The following is a 21776-nucleotide window of genomic DNA, read 5'->3' as shown; positions in this document are numbered from 1 at the left end:
CCTGTATCCTGTGCCAGGACTGATGTCAGGGAAATGAGACTCTGCAGAGAATTCCCATCTGAGGAGGTGCCCAAGCACTGGGATAGCATGAAAAAAGGGAACAGACATGCCTGGCCATGCTTGCCCTGGTGCAGGGAAACATGCTACAGGTCTGACAGGAGGACAAACAGGCTGCAGCCAACATTCAGCAGATATCGAAATTAAGGTAATTTACCTTAGAGTCATAGCAGCCTGCAGGCACTGGTAAAGAAGGATTCAGGTCTTCCCGGCAGCAAATGGTGTTGCAAGGATTGTGTTCAGCATAAGGATCATGCTGATAGTCTGGGGTGAAATGTGGAAAGAGCAGAAGACAAGAAAAAAAGTCAGCCCCCTCACAAAAAGCTTATGCTAAGTACTGGAGCCACTAAAAACTGGGTGACTGCACTCTGTCACATTGCTTTTGTGCTTCTCCCTGGGTACCAGCTACAGGTCAGCAATCAAGACAGGACATTAAGTAGACAAGCTCCTAATTCAAGACCAGGATCCTGGTCTTGACCTGCATCCCAGGGGCACCACAGCCAACCTCTAACCACAAATATCTGCAATTCCACTTGATGAAATTCCACATGACTAAAGCTTGTAGAAACTTTGTCAGGAGAGAAAAGCAGAAGAGAAAGGGAAGTGGCAGGTTGGGGGCGGGGAGGGGGGGAGAGAGATGGGGAAATGCAGCAACGAGGGCCTTTGTTTTCCTGTTCTGGAATAAAATAAGTGTAAAGGAGCAAAACCTTTGAACACTCACTGCAGTAGCTGCAAGCCAGGAGGGGAAGGTGATGAGCTCAGCCTCTACGAGCATACTGCTACTCACAGCCCAGACAGGAATGATACCCCACCCTGGGAGAGGCCTCCCAAACCTCAAGTCCAGTAATCAGCAAGCTCCCTATAATTGGGGATAAAAATATAGCATCTAAAGCTATCAGTACTTTGAGATGGGCTTAGCCAGAAGTTAATTAAGCTGGGTTTAATCCAGTTAAGGAGAGCCCTGTCAGGAAAAAACAACAGAGCATTACCTACTGTCCTGCTTCAACCCCTGCTGGCAGCTAAGTACCACACAACTGCTCATCCACATCCCTCCAAGCCCCACCCCTCATGGGATGGAGAGAAGAATTGGAAAAAGGTAAAAACCATAGGTTGAGATAACAACAATTTCAATAGATGAATTGTTAATAATAAAGATTAAAAAGGAGAGGGAAGGCAAGAGAAAAAAAACCCTTAGAGAAAAAAGTGATTCACAATACAATTGCTCACCACCTGCTGACCAATGCAATGCCCATCCCTGAGCAGGGATCAGCCCCTTCCAGCCAATTCCCACAGCTAACACAATAAGCATGAGATTCAATGGTATGGAATATCCCTTTGGCCACTTCAGGTCAGATGTCCTGACCATGCTCTGCCAGCTTCCTGTGCACCTGGCAGAGCATGGGAAACTGAAAAGTCCTTGACTTACCAACAACTAAAACATCAGTTTAAATAATACTTGAATTATCAACATTATTCTCATACTAAATCCAAAACAGAGTACTGTATCAACCACTAAGAAAATTAACTCCATGCCACCTGCAAAAGACCATTTGCCTGAGCATGGATGAAAACCTCAAGTTTTACACTAAATTCTCTGCTCTGATCATGTCTAACTGTTGCTTAGGATTTAAGGCTTTCAAGATTGACAGGTGTAGATGTATTAGGTGGCAGCAGTCCATGAGGTCTCTTGGAGTACTCTCTCTTGGAGTCAGAAGCTTTCTGGAAAAGTCAGATAACAAGCCCAAGGGGCCTTGTTCTTGAAAGAGCAATTTTAGCCCAGTTTCCTACCTTCAAAGTAAGCCTGTGTTACCTTTTTGCTTGGTGTGTATTCTGCATTTAGGACAATATAACTGATCTGTATGTGAGGCTGCAGCTTCCCACTACAAACCAAGAAATAAAAGTAACACTGCTTATTAAGATCAGCTCCACAGCACACAAACATGTCTTACTGTTGTATCTCATGATGTACTTCATGCTTTCCAAGTTGGTCACCTTGCCCTGGTCTCGACGGAAGATTTTGGCTCTTGGAGCAAGCTCATAGGAGAAATCCATGCCATACTTGACAACGTATGATGCATACCCACTGAGATTGTAAATCTTTTCATGGAAAGGGATATTGTATGAAGGCCAGTAACCTGCCAGAGACAAACCCCAATCTGTTAATCACTTGGAAAAGCTGGATGCTCTTGCTTGTAAAAGAAAATAAATAATTGTCCATGTTGCATTGCCTCAGCAGCATGTCGAGGAACAACACAGAAAACTGGTTTGAACACAATAAGGCAACAGTCACTGGCATGACCAGGGTTGACTCCCAGCATAACACCACTGGAGACTGCGTACCCAGGCAACCCGCCCCCAGACTTCCAGCCTCAGGACTCATCCTGCAAAACAGCTGAGATCAGACTTGCAGGAGCCTGAACATGCAGCACGGCCACAGCCCTCTTGCAGAGGCTGAGCCTTAAAGGACTGCAAAATCATTTACCTCCACAGAACTTCACAGTGAGAGGCCTGAAGTCACTCTGGTTTTGCCTGCTTCCCATCTCACCAAAGCAGAACACACCATGCTGAGATGTCAGGGAGGGACTGACACACAAACACAGAGACCACAGGGCTACTCGGGCCGAGCAGGAGGCAGGCCAGCACACACATGCTTTGTGCAGTGGGGGTTGCACACAGCCATAAAGAAAGATGAGGGATTGCTGCACATTTGCCAGTAGCTGCCTTTGAAGGTTAAGAAGTGATTGATCAGCAGAGTAGAGCCTTGCTCTAACTTTTCCAAAAGCAATCCTGCATAAAACTGCCTGAAAGAAGACCACCGTGGAAAGCTCTTGTAAAGAGCCAGGGGACCTTCCAGGGCAGAATCTGGGTACAGGAAGTCCTTGAATATATAAGAATAGATAACTATACCTGAAATTTAATTTTATTTTTAGCAGCAAGTATATAACATGAGCTAGACCCAAGAGTAGCATACTTTCAAGATGTCTCCAAAGCACTAACATTCCCTGTTGTTCATTCTCAAATCACACACATCAGGATTTGGCTTAGAAATTTACTATCTAGGCACTGATAAATGCAGGCCTCCACATATTAAGATCAGTCCAGCACAGTGTGAGGAGTCTGGTGTAAGATACTCAAGAAAATCAACTGGAACTCACTGGGAGTAATACACATAAATATAAACCAAACTTCCTGAAGGATATGCAGACAGGATAAGCAGCGGAACACTGTCTGATTGGAGGCCTCACCAGCTTGGGACCTGCATAGGATAGGGAAGACAGGGTATTCCTGTCTGCTGGCATTTGCTTACGTGACCCAGAGCCTACCTGAAGGAAACAGGCTGTGTACAGGCTGTGTTGTAATACAGGCGTCCTCCAGAAATGAGCAACTTGCCAGCCTCTAACGATGCAGGCCAGAGGACACGGATACATCAGCTTCCAAACCAGTAAGGTTTAACTGTGATTCAAAAAGGTGCTATTGTCTCACATGAACACATGCATACAGATGACCCCTTTCTCCCACCTGGAAAAACTTCTTGTTAAAATTGCTAAAACAGAAGAAGCTATTAAAGTTCTCCTCCAGCAAGAGCTCTTCTGTGTCTCAGAATCTGCAAGACTGCAAATCCCATGCAAAGAGTGCAGCAGTCAACCTAAGCCAGGCTTTACCCAAAGGCTGCTATAAACCAGTGAAACCTGGCAGGGTGCACAGTGACAAAAACAAGTCAAAAGAGACTGTGAAGTTGAAAGGAAGGGATGACATGAAGACAGCAAAAAATTCCTGCATCAAAATGTTTTCCTTCTCTGCATTTAGAGAGCAAAAGGTACCAGCAATATGGAGAGACAGAGCAGTAAGAATATTGCATATATGGAAGACAGTCAGACCCCAGGTTTTGCTCTGATGTGTTGCTTTTGACTCATTCATCATCAAGAAACATGAACTGTAGCCTATTCCTGTGACCTATTCCTTCACCTGAGACAGTGTTGCCCTCCCTCACCTCCTCTAAAGGATTTCTGAGTTTTCTTTGTCAATATACTGAAAGTACCTGGACATCTTTGCCTGGAAAGGGCAACATAAGAGATTCCAGTTATTGAGAACTCATCTGCACTGCCCTACAGAACGACAGGAGCCATAAAGAAAAAAAAATACATCTTTCCATTTTCAAACCTGTGTAAGGAAATGCTTCATTTTTCCTGAGTACAAGGTTTACTACAGCAATACCTGCCTTTGTTCACCTAAGATTTCAATTCTCATTCTCAGTTGTTTCTAGGTTTATGCTTCAAAGAGACTTAAAAAGCAAATGCTGGTGGGCAAACTCACTCTGACCAAACTAACGTGCCCAAAGTTCATTATCTTGGGACACCTGCTACATGGCAATGATGGCGCGTGCCAGGGTCAGTTATTCTACAAAGATTTTAAGCCAGCATTGCTCTTGAGAGAGATAAACTTCCTTCACCTGAGCTGCTCCAAGCCCCTAGGAACAGGGCATGGACTTTGATGAGACTTGTCTGGTGTCCTGCATGGCATGGAGGAGTTCAGATCTGCTACTTACAGCAGCTCAGCAGCTGAAGTCTCCAAAACTGCACTTTGGCAGGGCTTAGCTCACCCTGTGCGTTGAAGGCTGTCCTCCTAACATTTAAAGTCCCAGAGACTGACTGCTCTGTTATCCAATATGCACAAGGTACACTTAGATATCTGGGAAAAGACATACTGTAGGTATGAAGTAATGAAGTAACCTCTAATACATGCTGCCACTTTTGAGAACAGAGCAGCTACAACATCTCAGAGGGAAGAAGTGGTCACTGTGTGCCCAAGCCCAGGAGTTGGGCTCAGTCCTACAGAGAATGCCACACAGTTCCTCCAAAATCATTGCTGAAAAGGAACTCAAGGTACCTGCCAAGCCTGGCCTCTCTGCACAGGCTTACCACTGCCATGATGGGGCTGCAATGTTTCCAGTGCCAGAGCGTCTCTATCAGCTTCTTTGTATGCACCCCAAGCACAACACAGCATTGAGAAGCCCAAGGCAAAAGAAGCCAAAAGAGACTTGCAATTTTGCAATGCCTGGAATAAGCCAGAACTTTCCAAGAAGCTAGACACAAGGAAACATTTCAAAGAGAATCAACCCCAGCTGCTAACACAGACAAATTTCCTATCATTTTGATGATGAGCAATTCATCAATTTATCCCCTCAGCATGTGATTAGGGGAAGGAGCACAAAGCTTTAGACACACTTAAGGCTCAGGCTTTTTTGTTGATGATGTAGGTGTCTAGTAAACACTTGAGAATTAAACCTGACAGTGAGCGTTCTGCTTGACCAAGATTGTTTTCCATCAAGTTCTTGCTAGTTTTGCTAAGGAATTAAAGCACCTTTTAAAAAGCAAGTATTTATCAGAAAACAGAGATCCAGAAAAGCTCAGGAGATGAATTTAACATAGAACTTCTTTGGTATTCAAAATTTCAGCTTCTTGCAGGGTGATCCACTCAACAATCATTTTGAGTAGCCCACAGCATCACAGTTATTTAGTACTGTCCCAAACAGATTTCACATTTTCCCTCATTGGTCTCTACAACAGGGCAAAATAATACCAGAAAAAAGGCAAGGATGCAGATAAGCGAAGAGACAAAGTCTATTTTCCCCTCCTCTGCTTCTAGGAGACACAGATGCTCACTGCATTGCTGCCACAGCATACCAGGTAAATCAATAGATTGCAATTGACCCGGCTACAGAGGAATGCTCCTGCAGAGCTGAGGGTTGCTCACACAAGGCTTCCTTACTTTAAACTCAGGACTAGTATTCAACAAACCCTTCCCTGGTACACAATTCTCAGCTGGCATAAAGAGTTGGTTTTCCTAAGCCAGTAACTACTATAGGAGCTATTACCTTTCCGGAGAACATTTGTTTGATCAGAATACTCCACAAGGGTTGGGATCTGCTCAACAATGTACAATGCACCATCATCAAGGCTCCTCTGAAGCTTGACCTTCTTCAGGTCTAGAACCATGTACTGATTGTTGTAGGTTCCTGGGTATGAGAACAGAGAGAGTTACATGTCCTGCCAAGGGAAGGAAACAAGTACAAGAGGTAGAGGGAACACATCTTTTTTCCTAAGATGCATATGAAGGTGTACTTACCAGAGTTGCACTTTGAGAAGGTCTCTGCCCAAGTTTTGCCATCATTTGCCATCATGTTGGCAATGCGGACCCTCTGCCAAGCTAACAGGGATTCAGGCACCACTTGCTTAATGAGGGTTTCATTGAAAACACTGTTGGTAGTCTGCAACATGACCAATCCACTGCCCAGTATATAAAAATCATCCAGGGACACCAAAAAGCCTTGAAAAGCAATAACACAAAACTTGTTATCTTTGTGAGCCTTTGATATACTCAACAAAACAAGAGATAAGTCATGAGGATATAGATGAGTCAATGTGTGTGTGAAGTCAAACTGTACAAAGGTTAAAGATGAGGCAGTAACTTCGGCAAGGGCTTTGGGCCCACCTGTCAACACAGTTTGAAATGAGAAACTGTCACGCTTTCAAGACACCTAATTTTTTGTCTAAAGCATCTGCTTTGTGTTTGTATGCCAAGCCTGGAAGTGTAGAAGCTTCTCCATACATCAACCTATGTCTATGCTAAGGATTACATACCCTAAATGCCTGTCAAGTGTTTGTTTCTAACAAAGAAGTGAACTAAAAAAATATAAAAATTCAACAATGAAAACCAAAGCAAAGTACAAGCTCCACAAAAACAGTTTCATCAACCAGTATCAGTTTTAGATTTTTACTCTGTAAAGACAACATAAATTAATTTAATTAATTTCAATTAATCCCCTTAATTAACTCATTCTGTATTAAATCAAGCAGAAAAATCTTCATTCTAGTTTAGTCTTTTCCTGTTTAAGGTATCTTAAAAGCATCTCCAAGACACAAGCACCTTCTAAATCATAAACCACATCCTGAATATGAAGCTCTACCTACTTCCTCCTCCTGACATGTTGTCACAGGGGTTTTTTATTCCTGCCAGCTCTGCAAAGTCAATACAGTGATGGATCTGTGGGTAGGATTCCCTTCCAGGTTACATGCCAACAGAAGTGCAAGGTCCAGTTGCAAACCCTTTGCCAGGAGGTGGCATGCAGAGCTGCAAAGGTCAGCTATATGCCTTGGATAGTACGGGGACTACTTGTACAGCAGAAATAACTTGGCCTTTAGATTACTCAGCAGATACGTGGCTGCCAGGTTGGGGAAGAAAGGTTGTTAACTGAGCTGGTCATGGGGAAGTCATACAGAACCTAAACTCTTGTTATGAAGCTTTTAATAGCATCAGTCTTCAAAGACTACAAAATGCTAAAATGCTGTGCTACACCATAATAGTTTAGCTCCTCTATGAAATCTTCCACAGCAAACTTTATTAAAACAATCTGCAAAGGTCACCAAACTATGACCGCAAGAAAGACAACCCAGCTCTGCCTCCTACTTCTGGGCTTTTAACAAAAGGCAGACCACCTTTTGAACTTGAAATTTCATCTCTAAAAACTTATGCAATGTTTAAGGGCTCTGGTTCAGCAAAATTTCTTTGAAGAAGCAAGCTCTCAAATTAGAACAGATCCAGGAAAATACACTGTGTAGACATCTGTTCTCTAAAAAGATATCAGTATAGAATAGACTGAGCACTCTGGCATCTGGTAATACTCAGGAAGAGAGACACAATACATTATATACATTATCAGCAGAGATCTCCCTCAAATAAGTAAGGACAAGAGAAACATCCTAAACTTGGCTCTGCCAGTCTATTTTATACAAGGACTTGGGATACTCTAGCAATAATCTGCTACACAACAAGTCAAGTGGTGCTTGCCCAAACACAGCCAATAATTGAAATTGTTAAAACAATTGTGATGTGAATTGAGCATCAATTCTTGTGAATCACAATGCCAAGTGTCCTACTTCAAAACAAACCAAGTAATTTCTCTCTTCAATTTCAATCAACAGCTGAGATAGAACAGAAAAGCTTGACTCAAAACAAGTGTTAACACAAGGAATGATGCTGAATTAACTGAAGGTTGAACTCTGTAATTCAAATAAAGTGCAAAGTTCAGCTAAGCTGAAAAGAAGGGGATTTTCTTCTGGGCCTTAGTATTTACCAAGTTTTATCCTGCAATGTTTTATAACACAACATGCCCTCCATGATACACCATTACTAATAATAATGGTAACAGCCTAATAATTCCAAGATGGCATACTCCACTTTGATTTTAGGCATGGGCAACTCTGAAACAAAGGGAAGCTAAAACACAAGCAACAGGCTACCCATGGTAAAGACATCCAGAAAAATAAAACCTGGGTAGAGAAGTCTAGAGATATCAGCAGATGTTTTATGACCTCTTGAGCCATTCTTCTAAGTGTGTATGAGAATCTGTTGTAATTGAAGGTGTTACCTCACTGTACGCTTCTTTTATGTAAAACCATATCTGCAAACCCACCTCCCATATGTTCTTCTATGTAAAACCATATCTGCAAACCCACCTCCCATTTTTGTTAGGAACACTCAGTCAAATTTGTTTTGTTTTACTGTTTCTTGGATTTTTTTAACCCCTCCCTCCAATGTACCTGACAACTCTATAGAGAAACAAGCAAAAGTACTTCTGATTGCATTTTCTGGATCTGACCCATTCAGATTTAGTTTCCAAATGCCACTGGAAAACTGAAGTTTCCAGAATATAGTTTCACTCACCATGACATTAATCAGCCAAGCAAAGCAAAGCATTTTTTGCAATCTGTGCCACAGTGTTCTCCAGAAAGTCAGCACATCAAAGAGCATGTGGGTGGCAGCACGTTCCTGGCTACTACTGCTCTGAAAGAGGTAGACTGCTGCTTTCTGAACCAGACAGCATCAGCTTTTTTGGTGTTTTAAAAGGTCACTGTGCTCTTTCAAGTGCAGCAAGGGTCAGCTTTACAGGCTAGAAGTCAAAGCTATGAGGTCTAGCCCACCTCTCAGGGATGGGAGTAGCTCCTGGCTGAGATGCCCAGTGCTCTGGTGTATAAGCACATTTGAATATGGGAAAATAAAGGTATTCTCCAGATCATCAGACAATCAGCAGTTGCTTCTCATGTCAAGACTGAGCACCCATCAGCTGCCTCCCTTCCACATGCACATCTCTCCTAGGCAATAAGAGATAGCACCCACCACACTATAGCTCTGGTTTCATCTCCAAAGCTCACCACACCTTCCTTTGCTTCTCTCCAGGTTTTAAACAGATGCTGGAGGAAGCAGGAAATGGTCTGGGAATACCTCATGAGCAAGGTATTCCTGAGAACAAAGGCTACCACCTTTTCCATGGTTTGTTCCTCCCAGCTCTTCCTCCAGCTGTGGGGAAGGCTTATGCTGCACTAACACCAGATTACTTCAAAGCAAGAGACACAAACTACCTCTCTCCTGCATTAGCATGGATGGATGGATAGATAGATAGATATGTATATGACATGTATAGTCATCCATCAAGACAACTTGTGCCATCTTAATCCCATATCACCGCCTAACTCAACCAAGAAAGATCCCAATAACAGACCAGAGGAGGAAAGGTACAAGTGTAAGTCTTCAGCTGTTCTTCTTCAGCTGTTTTTGTTTAAGCTGCTAAAATCAAAAGAACGTACTTTAGAAGACTGTGGCTCAGAACAGAGAAGGTAGTCCACTATCCAAACCAGAGTGCTTAGTCAAAATGGCACATTCCTGTTCTTAAATGGAGTTCAAAAGAGCTCAATCCAAATGGATTAAAATCCTGGAAGCTGCAACCCCCTACTATCCAAAGAAAATCATAAATTTTATCAGTTAGTTTGGCTCATTTCTTTGAATGCCTCAATGAGCAGTGTAAAGAATTGACTGGAGGTGGGGAGGGAAAGGGGCACAGAGAGGCGCAGGTTCCTGTCTGATCCACCACTAGACATGTGGCACAAAACACAGAACCTACCTTGTCTCTATCATCACTTCCTTACTCCCTCACATGAGCACAGCTTCATTCAACATTTGTGAGGAACAGGAACATTCTCTGTACAATTTCAGTTGTCCCTGCTATGCATTGATTCACAAGCCACAGGAAGTACTCATGTCCAGAGCTTGAAGATGAAGCTCAAGCTTTCAATTCAGAGACATTCCTCCTTTACCAAGGTTCACAGAACTGTCCTACGTGCAGCTCTGCAGACTAAGACTATGAGCAGAGTTCAAGTGAGAATTAAGGTGAGTTAAGTGTGGAAATGAGCAGCAAGTAAAGAAATCATTCTACAAAAACAGAGATTACAACTCCCATTAATTCCCATTTGACTGTGCCTCTGCAGGACTACTGCTGCTCTGAAGGGGAGAAAGCAGCATAGAAGATATACTGTTAACAATGGACATTTGAACTTGGTGGCAGAACACTGAAAACTGCTGGGGAAGCTGGGATGGACTCTGTAATTCCTGCCTGTCCTCCTACCTGCTCACTCACAACATGAGCAAAGAAGTGCAAGAAGTACATCCAGCTGTACCACAATGCACACCCTAACACAAATCATGGTTAGTCAATAGCCTCAGAACCTCTAAACTGAGTCACAGCAAATACTAATTTTTGCAATCTAGTAGCCTGTCTTTTGAAATTCAGTAAATAAAGAAATAATATGGATAATTTTACTCTGTGAGTAAAATTATCCAGGAGAAATCATGGATTTGGCACATTCCTTCTCAGAAGACAAATGACCCCTTAACATTTTCTGACACACCTTTTAGACAGCAGCATAGTTTTACTTCATATCCTATCTTACTGGATGACAACAATCTTTGAATAACTCAGTTAAGTGTCGCTGAAGGCCTACAAGGGCGCCTGTTTTTTAGTGCTCTCTGTTTCCTCCAGAAGTTAATAGTTCTATGTCCATAGGATCATACTACTATTCAGGAGAAATTACTAGGCTGGCCTTTCTTACTGGTTCTTATGTCTGTGAGGACAGAGACCAAAAGCAGGAACATTTATGCAAGGAGACATTACAATTGCCAGGTTGAACCATGGCCAGGAGCTGCAGATTCCAGAGTCAGATGCTCTGAAAATATCTCTCATCATAACACTGAGCAGAGGAACTTGGCAGTTGCCTCCTTCCTACGTGATGTCCCTGGAGCATTACTAGGCCAGTGCTTACTCATGCCATGGAAAACTGCAAGTCTGTGAACTACACCCACAGCTAATGCAATTTGCTGCAGTCAATGGACCATGCTTGTCCAGTGCTTGTGACAGCACCCTGTAATCAGTGAGCACCCTCAGCATACCACAGACCTCTCAAATGTCACTGTAGCCATGGGAACTATGCTTTGCAACAGTTCTCACTCATTTTGTTGGTAGAAGTACACCTTCCAACATCACTACGCCAGAGTCCACATGGCAATAGGAGGCTTTAAAATGAGCCATCTCTACAGACATCAGCACTCTCAGGGAAGCACACTGGGATTTTGTACACCAATGAACAGACCCCAACCATTTCAGCAAAGCAGTAGCTGATTTTCAGGTATCCTGCAACACACTATGCTTTACCAGAATCATAAAAACAGAATATTTTTATTTCCTTATATAAAGAATCCACTCTAAGACATCACCACAGACATCCACTAAAAATAAAATAATAAATGTTCTGTCTGGCTGATTTTGATCCGCAATTTTGAATCTGCAGCACAATGCAGCATACAACAGTTGCTAAATAGAGCCACATTCTTGTCAAGGGTAGTGCTATCATCAGTATTTCAGCTGAGAGATATGAGAGCCAGAATAACCTCATGAACATTCACGTGATGAACAGAGCTCAGAAACCTTTGCTTTCAACCAAATTACAGGCTTGGCAAAATTCCTTGCAATGGCAATGGCAGATAACCCAGGCTCTTGAAAGGCTTTACACTTAAGAGACATTCAGACTACCTCTACCCCTCCTCAAATTAAAAATCTCAGTTGTCAGAAAATGCTGCATTCCTGAGAAGGGTCACTGAGGAGGGCCAGACCCCCACAGAAAAAAGGCTTGTTTTCAATGTGAAATTAATGCAACTGCTTTTCAAAACATTCTCCCAGTCACAGTCTTAGGAGCCCCTGCCATGAAGAACCCTTGCCCTTACAGTAAGACACCATTACTCAACAAAGCATATTTTGGAACAATCAGCCAACAAAATTTCATGAGAATGAGATAGTCTCCTATGGTACTTACTTAACTTAAAATATTTTATGAAGATTCTTGACTGTTTAGGTGTTTTTGAACTTGAAATTTCACCTCTAAAAACTTATGCAATGTCAGCTCTAAGAGGGAATTACAGATTTGCTTTGGTTTTTCACGTTCCCATTTCTTGGTGCTATTCTGTACCAAGAGCACATATTTTGCTACTCAAAACATTATTTGCTGGCAATTTCTAACACTTGGCCTAATCTTCCCAAAAGAGACTCTTAATATTTTGGCTGGCTATATTATTAACACACCAAATAAGCATTAAAACATACTCTCCTCTGCAACAGCTTATCGAGAAGCTGGAAAAGGAAGATGTCAGGGGTGGGGGGAAAGGAAAAAAATAAAAAAAAAAACCCAACAAAACAACTGAAGGCTCCTGAGCCCAACATCAAAGAAGCTGATACACTTTCAAACAGCAAGTGTTTGATACTCAGTAATAATCCCATTACAGCATGAGTCATGTCACAGTGGTAAACAGAACCACTCAAAATTGTTGTTACCAAACATGTGAATGCTACAGGCATGGTGAGGAGTTCAGCACTTGAGATGACTGCAGACTACACAAGCAGAATTCAAAGCAGCACGTTTGTGCCAGAGGTAAAATATTTAACCAGTACTATTCAGAGCACTGAAGGTGATTAATCAACAACAAAAGACAATGACAACAATATCATGTTCAAGACAGAAAATTCAAGCTGTCATTTTGTCCTCTTGGTTGCTAAAAGTTCTAAGGTAGATTGAAGCCAATGCTTGTTGAGTTACCATCCTTTTCACAGCCAGGACAGCTACAAGACAGTAAAGTGGTCCATGCCAAATTGACTATCTACATAGTTTTGGTTTTCTTGACTTTACCTGGATAACTACTGAATGAGACACGGCCGGTGCTGGTGTATGGATCAACTATATTGAAGTTCCAATGCTTATATATTCTCAGTGTGGCTGCATAAGTAAACCAGCTGGAATGGGCAAAATATATATTCTCATATCCAGGTAGAACCTGGAATACAGAAGCAGAAAGATTAATGATTTCAGACCCCATAATATTCTGCATGTTTTCTACTTGATAGAAACTGGGAGAACTACTTGTTTTAAGTAGTTTGATTAATTGCATTATTGAAGAAAGAGCAGATTCTTATGCTTTTAGCTGTGTACTAAATGAATTTCTGAAACCTCCTGAAACAATTCCTGCCCATGTGTTGTTTTCAAAATAAAACACTGTGGGGTTATTTGGGATACCTGCATCACATGGTATAGGTTTTCCCCCAGTTTCATTTGGAGTATTTCTATTCACACATTCAAATCAGATCTTTTCAAACATACCAACATCAATTTAAAACATGCTGATCTGTGAGAATTCCTCTGGTTCATTTTGAGGTGAAGTACAGAAGCAAATGCAAGTAAATTTAATTTGAAAAGGTAAATATATATATTGAGGGTACATATCTTCAAAATATTTCCCTGGTTCTACAATTTGTTGTGAGCTCAGAAACCTCTTACTGTAGGCAAATGCTTCAGATAATGTTTCTCAGTTTAAGGTGAATATTGTTGCTCTGCGATACATTGAGTGTCCAGATGCTGATTAAATCTCCTTAATAATTTTAACTGAAAAATGTAATTGCCACCATGATGCATCAGTCACTTATCTTAAAACTGTGCTTTTTTTTCAGTCATCACTCCTACTGGAAAGCCATTCAAAGGTATCACTATTAACAGAAAACATCAGTCACTTGCCTCCATTTGTTTTTATGTTAGCACTGTCCTTTAGTTTAAATTATCCTTTTCCTTTTTTCCCTGCCTATTTGCCCAATGTATTTGTAGTCACTCACAACACCCCATTTCAGATTTCACTTCTCTAGGTGAATGAGTTATTCTCATCCAGTCTCCTCTCCCTGATAGTTCCTCATTCCCTAGTAGTTCTAACAGCTTTTCAACACCCATCTCCGTGGTTTTGGTTTGGTCTTTTCCCTCAACTTGAACACAAGTGAGAAAAACCGGACTCAAAATCCTAGAGGCACAAATGACAACTGCATATATACATCTTGATCATTGACAGAAGTTTCTTTATGCACATGCAACATGAACGGGGAAGACTCCAGAAATGCAGACTCATGACATTGCAAATCAACACAGTCACTGGAGATTAAGTTCTGGTGCTCACCTTGATCAGTGCAGAGCAGTGTCCCATGTCCCACTGGTATCTCCCATGGCCTCCTGAATCCACATTGCATTGTCCACCCCGCGCAGAATAATCAAATAATGCAGGAATAAGGTCCAACAGGTCTCCCACTGCATTCAGAAACTGGACATCAAAGTTGCTCAGTGGCTGAATAAAGGAGAAGATTACAAAAACCACTTTGAGAAATAAGACAGCTTCAGTGGTTAGAATTTTGATTTTTCTCAAGAAGGAATCTCTTGTATGGTCTATGAAATGCCTACTGACAAGGCCCAGATGCTCACACTCAGTATGGCACCAAGCACTGAGGAAACTTTCAGGTTCTGGCCCTTGTAGTGGCATTACCAATGCTACTTTCTAAGGCGAAAAGGAAGGTGTAATTGTAACTCAAGAAACCTTAGGGTGTATTTGCAAGCAGCACACCAATCAGTCCGTTGTTATGGATTTACTGCGATAAAATTTAATTTTTTTGTTTATCTAGATGTCTTTGAAGCATCTTCCACTAATGCTCTTGGGAGCTCTCAGATTTTTATAAACACTGCAATTTAAGATATCCTCAGGACTGAGGAGGAAGAAAAAAAATGAGGGAAAAAATGGTAATAAATACCAATCAAATAGCTGAATAAAGAAAGTCAGTCAAAAGGCACTCTGCTATGTGCTTTAGAAAACTCCTTATGGTTGGAGCTAGCCCGGGTTAACAGGGTTAACTACACACAGCTGGTTGTGCAACACGCTCTTTAGAACCTCCTCTTACTTTGCCTTTTCAAAAATAAGAGCTTAATAGTGGTTTAACCTCAACCTTCAAATACCATTTTCTAAATCTTTCCTGTTCTTGCTTTTACCATGCCTTCTATTAGGCAAGGCTTAAGAAAAAAAAAGTCAGAACACACATCACTGTGGTGCTGTGAATAGTAATTTTATAATGCCACATAATCATTTAGCAAAGAAACACATTACTTGCAAAAAAAAAAAAAACAAACCCAAAAACCAAAAAACAATCCTAATAATAAATAATAACAAATATTAAAAAAATTTTAAAACCCTGTTACTAAACCATATAGATGACCTCTCTACCAACCCCAGTAAAGGGGGACAAGAAAAAATGAAACAGCATCAAATCCATTTACATTTTATTCAGAATAAAAGTATTCTGAATATTTTTATATTGAATATAATATATTCAATATAAAATATTGATTTCTGAATTCTGTGTTATCCATCTGCTGCTTTGGCCAAAAGAATAATCAAGAGGAAAACCAGAAATCACGTAAACTCCAGTCCACGTATCCCATAGGAAGGAATTAGACCTTCCCACAATGTTTACAAACAAGAGAAATAAGCCATTCTGACAATTAAAACCATTCATGGTAGAAGGCCCCAACAGTGGCTATAGTTTGAGGGAGAAATCCAAAACAAACTTTAATGTGTTACATTGCTTTAGTTCATCATGTTTTTGCTGTAAAGATCCAAACAGGGAGCAAGATCAAGAGATGTGTCTTTGGATAGTTTTAAGCAACTTAGGGGTATGAATCAGTTACAAACCAGTCACAACTCCTATTTCATTGGAATCCATAGAGAGGGACTTGGCACTGTTTAAGCACCATTTTCCCCATCCAGCTGCACTGAAAACCCATCACACAATAAGAAAAAGCCATTTTCCAATGTCTGATTCACACAGGCATCATTGTACAGTACCACCAGGAAGGGAGCAAACTGGCTTGCATGAGATTGCTCCAGCAATCAAGATATTTTAATTGTACTTGATATCAATTTGCTACCACTCCATATTCTCCTTAATAAAACCCGCTTTCACTGTAATATCTACACGTAGCTACATTGATACTGCTACAGCAATGGTCAGAATTGCCTATGTATTTTTTAAAAGTTTCACGTCTGTGCTTTCTTACTATCACTCCAAATCAAAACTTCTGTAACTATTAGGAAGCCCATTCAAATTAGAACCAAAGTACCAGGCAATGAAGCTTTCAGAACAATAGGCACAGAAAGGTGCCCGGATAGCAGGGGAAAGACCCACTCAAAGCACAGGTTATGCAAATTCCTAAGGCACTGGGTGAGATTAGGCTGCCAGCTGCCAAAGCCACCAAAAATATCAGATATGCAAAAGAGAGACTAGGTTGTTAAGCACCCCCCAGAGTTCTGTCTTCATCCCCTTTTTGAGGGTCAAGCAAATTTTGTTCCAGTTTATTTCCAAAAATTCACGACTCTCCTTGAATAAACCTGGTTTTGTGTTTACGACTGTCTGATGTGACATCACATAAGCACTGTGCTCCTCTGGAGTCTCAGTAAAACAATGCATTCAAACAGAAGACACACTGCAGGCCCAATCTGGGAATTTCAGGAGTGGTCTGAAGCATTTGCCACAACACAGCTGAGAGCCCCAGTTTTGGAAAAACTACAGCTGATTTCCAGGATATATGGAGAAATCTTCTCTCTGAAGAGTTAATCAGTGTCCACTAGCAAGAATTAGACCCAAAAAACTGCATCATAACAATGCATGATAGAGGGCACATTACAATTTTTTTGTAATCGCTTTTTCCCATCTCACACAGCAATGTCAGAAAAACTCCTTATAAACATCATTTAGATCCTGAAGAAGAATGAATTAACTAAACTGAAAAGCAGAGAGGTGTAAAGCCACATCAAAATCCTTCTGTGAGAATGTGTGCCTCCTCTAGGGTGCTGTCCTGAACAGCAAAACAAAAATCCATTTGAGTTTGAGTTACATCCAAGGAAGGGAGAAATAAACTTACAAAGGACAGCAGAAAGGAGAGAACCAGCCCTAAAGCCTTGTTCACATGGGACATTAAAATAGGCAAGTTATTGAATAACAATTGTTTTCCAGTAACTTCTCCAAGCCTGAGCACTCTGAGTACAAAATAAGGAAGTACAAATACAAAACTATCCTGGAGTCATTCTAGTATTTAAAACTCTGACACCTCCTTATTCAAGAGTAATATCCCTGCGTAGACAAGCCCAAGATTAATCACAGTGTTGGAAGAGCATTAGGCAGATGAAAAGGCTTTATGTTCTTTGAGTGCCCCTCCCTCAGAAATTGTCTTGACAAAAGGGTTGGGTTTGTTTACTGGATATAAAATGTTGCTAAACCAGATGGAATAATGTCACATTTTAACATAAAGATGTATTCAAATTTTGACATCACTCTTAATGATACCTGTAAATATCAAATTCAAAATACAGATGTTTACAATGCCTTCATGCAGGTCTTAATGGAAGAATCTACCTAAAGTAGTCCTCAGGAGGACAGACTCCATGCAATGAAAACCCAAAGTTTAGAACAATACAATACAAAGCATTTCCTTCAGAAAGAACAAAAACATATATACTAGTGCTACTATCAAACCATTAAAAGCCCAAATTTTCTTTCTGCAGTAAGGCTCAGTTACTTGTGGCAGACACAGTGGTTCTACAGTATTCAAGTAAAGCAATCTGAATTTTAGGGGAGAGCAGAAAAACAGAACATTTCAGAGTTACTTGTGTGCACATAAGCCAACTCTCACTTAAGAAGTATCTGGCTCTGGTTTCAAACTACCACGCATAGTACCAGAAAACAGAATTAAAAAATTAAAAGCGGATTAGCTATGAAACAGCTTGTTTTCATTCTCCTGAAAAGGAAATAGTTCTATACAACTTGCCCAGTGCTCAGTGTTTATTCAAAGACTTTGTAAACACAGTTCCTTTTCTTCATCCCCTTTATCTCTTTTTGCCTATCCGTGTCAACCAAACAACTTCTAGTGTTCAGGAGAGCATCTTGTCTATGTATGATCATTCATGGTGCAGGGAAACATCAGAACCTTGAAACTCATCTCCTCTTCCCCTTCTCTTTCTCATGTCTCTGGTGTTTTGGGAGTTAAGGGGAAAACCTTCCTAGCCTTTCTTCTACAGCATTTACTCTTATTTTAAGCTTAAGACAGTGGGAACAATTGTCCTCTATGTATACAGAATAACGTGTTGAATTTAGAAGTACACGTAGCTTTCCCAACAGCAAGTAGAACATCAGAACATCAGGCAACAAAATACAGACTGTCACATGTGGAGTTTTGGCTTGGTTTTGTTTGGGGTTTAGGGGGTTTCTTTTGTTTTGTTTGAGTGTGGGTAAAAAAAAGGAAAATAAAAATGCCCTAATTCATACAAGAGGTATTTTTAATATTTCTGATGTTCATTACCACCATTAATTCAAACTACTGAATTACTAGAGATCAAAAGGTAAACTTGTTCCTGATGATGATAATCCAAAGACAATAAACACATGGAAAGGATTATTTTATTAATGAAACAAAATAGTATCTACTAAAGGAAAGAGGTAAGAAGAGACTTTCAAAGCACTGAAGAAAATGTGCAATAGGAATGAGATTTGCTTTTAAAAACATGCAGAATTTGTTACAGAGACTTTCAGTATGAAATTTCTTTGATTGTTTTATTTTGAGAATTGAGTAACAGAAAAGTATTTGTTGTCCAAAAAAAAAAATCAAAACAATTGGGTTAATAGAACCAATACTTAAAAATAAGTAAAATACTTAAAAATAAGTACAAACAAACAAAATCTGTTGCAAGAGTTGTTGTCCAAAAAAAAAAAAAAAAAAAATCAAAATGATTGGGTTAATAGAACCTATACTTAAAAATAAGTACAATACTTAAAAATAAATAAAAAAAATCATCTACTAGGTAAATTTATTTTCGCTTTGGATGGTAGATTTCTTTAATCACAAGGAATAAGGACGATACTGGTGGTGTTTTTGCTTGTTAGGTTGGTTTGTGAGTTTAGTTGGGGCTTTTAAGTGCCAACAGTTCACAGAAGCTGAGTTGATTCTCAGATAAATGGATGTGTCAAAGCTAGAGTACTAGCCAGAAGCTTTGCAGCTGCACCTGTTTTTATTGCCCATGTAAGCTCACAGCAACAGCCCTCAAGCTCTGTTTCCTGAAGGAGATCCTAACAGCAATAAATATGCACACACAGTGGTAGCCTAATCTCTCAAAAGTACTTGAAAAGCATCATGGTATCCAACAAAATGAACTTCCTGTACTTTTACAGAACATTTTACAGAATGTCAGGTATCATTTTGATGCCAAGAAAAACCAAGGACCTAGCTGCAAGAGCAGCTGTCCAGAATGTACTCAAAGACAAGGACTGATGTTAACTTAGTGGCTGTGGCAAAGAGAGAAAACAGCAGCACCATTTGCAGTAACAAATACATACACAGTGAACATTTTTGCTTTGAATAAAAGTATATGCATCTCAACATAGGTGATAATGTCCAAAGCTAAAATTGTGCCTGGCATGGAAAAGAGTCAAAATAAATCCCACCAACTACTGCACGCACATTTGGGAAAAGAAAAAGAAAAATTCATGCATATAATTTGATAATGGAGGACACATACATTTCAGCCTGAGCCACACATTGGAACTTTCACCAAATGCACCCTTTTTATATAGACATGCTTGTGAGCTCTCTAAAAAGAGGATAAAAATTATTCAAACACTTCAGAGGTCAGTGCTTTTTAGTATCAAATGCATAGTTAAATAAGCAAGCACCAGGGAACACACTTTGCAGGCAGGACATGCCTGCTACAAAGAATTAACTCAGACACAAGCCAGCACTCTTCCCTTCTCCCCATATGAATCTAAAAGATTCTGAAGCAGCAAAAAAACCAAAAACCTGATGAGCTTGACAGGGCTCTTCAGATACATGAGTTACAAAAGGACATTAATGTGCTCTTTTCCTAGAAAGTCAAGGTTTCTAGTGTCTTCCCCTACAAACTCAGGTACCTCAGGATGGATTATTATTACAAATGCTTTTTTTTTTTTTCCAGTTTTCCAGTTTTATCTGGCTCCCCATTCATGAAAGCCCCAGAGTGACTTCTATGCAAGAAAGATGTATATTTTACTAAAATGCAACTGTTTACAATTCAGAACTCCCAACTTCTCAAAATTCTTGGTATGATTAACCTAGGTAAGAAGGTCAACTACAATTACTCAAGTCCTTCCTCTCACACTGAAAAACCTATTAGATATTAGACTTTAGAACAGCGTTATAATTGCCATATCTCTACTGGAGTTAAAGGAGTTCTGTTGTTACATACAAGCTGATGATCTGGAATACAATTCTAACTGAAATTAAAGAAAAGCAAATTATGAAAAAACAAAAAAAAAAAAGCCAACTAAACCACCACCCAACAAAACCCCAAAATCTACCCCATCTGACCTGCCACAACACAGAACATATCTTTTGTAACCATATATTTTTGAGACGTAAAAAAACAGAAAAGGAGAAGTCATTTAGTAAAATAAAACATACTCTAAGATAGAAAGGCTTTTAGGATTTGAAATCCAATGTTTGGAAATAAGAATTAAAGCTTTAATTCATGCTATTGCAAGTACTCTTTATACCTAAAGGGTCATTTGCTTAATAACAATTGCAAAGTGACAGCAACAAGCATTTTAGAAGTGTCTGTCCTTCCAACATTCATATGGATACAAAAGCCACCCCCAACTTAATCAGCACATGAGTGCCCAGGGTTCCAAGCCCCTTGTGAAGAACCTGTGGTTACATGGGTCAAGTGCTCAGTCACATTATCTACACTGAACAGCCACTAAAGATTTTGCAGAATGGCATGCAAAAGGCATACTTGCCACTAAGTATCCTATTTCTGTTTTTTATTTTTAAAAAGTGGATCCCCTTCTTCCATGTTTGTTCACTGACATCCCAGCCCCAGCTACTGAAAAAGAGGTGCAGTAGTCTTACTGTTAGTTTATGTAGTTTAGCCCACTCAAGGGCTCCCATGTACAGACCATCCAACTGTGCAACAATATAGCCAGCATGCCTCCAAAATGGGTCATCCTTGTTATTTCTGATTTGTTGTCTTGTCCATTGATCTTGCTTCCTGCAGAGGAACAAACAGGTTGGGGTTTTCTTGGGTTTTTTTTAGAGTATAATTGATAATGCAGGGAAGGGAAAAATACGTTATGACCAGATGGTCCAGTCTTACTGAAGATTTGAGGTAAATCATGCCTTGGAAATCCTGAAGATATAAGCATTATATAATTCAAGTGTAAATGTTCAGACTTAAGCAAAATACCTTACAATCACGTGCCTCTACCAGATTTTAGTGTCAAAGAAGGAATTGGACTTCATGTTTGTGGAGGATTTTGCTATAGCAAATTTAGTCAGTAAAGGGAAACAAGTGTTTGATAGGTTGGATGAAACATTCCCTTTTAAATGTCTATTTAAGAATAAAAATAGACTGACATTTGAAGAGCCTCCTTCTCTCCGCAGGTTCAAGTGCAATGAGGG

At 40.2% G+C, this 21776-nt stretch overlaps 1 protein-coding gene across 1 annotated transcript in view; it reads right to left on the bottom strand.

The window, feature by feature from the left end:
* Window positions 1-21776, bottom strand: part of PLBD1 (phospholipase B domain containing 1) — a 37741-nt gene that overhangs the window by 1436 nt on the left and 14529 nt on the right. The window contains exons 4-10 of the mRNA XM_041481497.1: window positions 21228-21366; window positions 14431-14595; window positions 13125-13269; window positions 6184-6384; window positions 5933-6073; window positions 2007-2192; window positions 215-321 (exon numbers count right to left, since the gene is read on the bottom strand). Coding sequence (XP_041337431.1) covers window positions 215-321; window positions 2007-2192; window positions 5933-6073; window positions 6184-6384; window positions 13125-13269; window positions 14431-14595; window positions 21228-21366 — 1084 coding nt within the window. The remainder of the gene's footprint in view (window positions 1-214; window positions 322-2006; window positions 2193-5932; window positions 6074-6183; window positions 6385-13124; window positions 13270-14430; window positions 14596-21227; window positions 21367-21776) is intronic.

The sequence above is a fragment of the Pyrgilauda ruficollis genome, unplaced genomic scaffold (genome assembly GCF_017590135.1).
Source record: "Pyrgilauda ruficollis isolate IOZ18807 unplaced genomic scaffold, ASM1759013v1 scaffold56, whole genome shotgun sequence".
NCBI classification, from domain to species: domain Eukaryota; kingdom Metazoa; phylum Chordata; class Aves; order Passeriformes; family Passeridae; genus Pyrgilauda; species Pyrgilauda ruficollis.
This window is presented reverse-complemented; position numbering and strand designations above follow the sequence as displayed.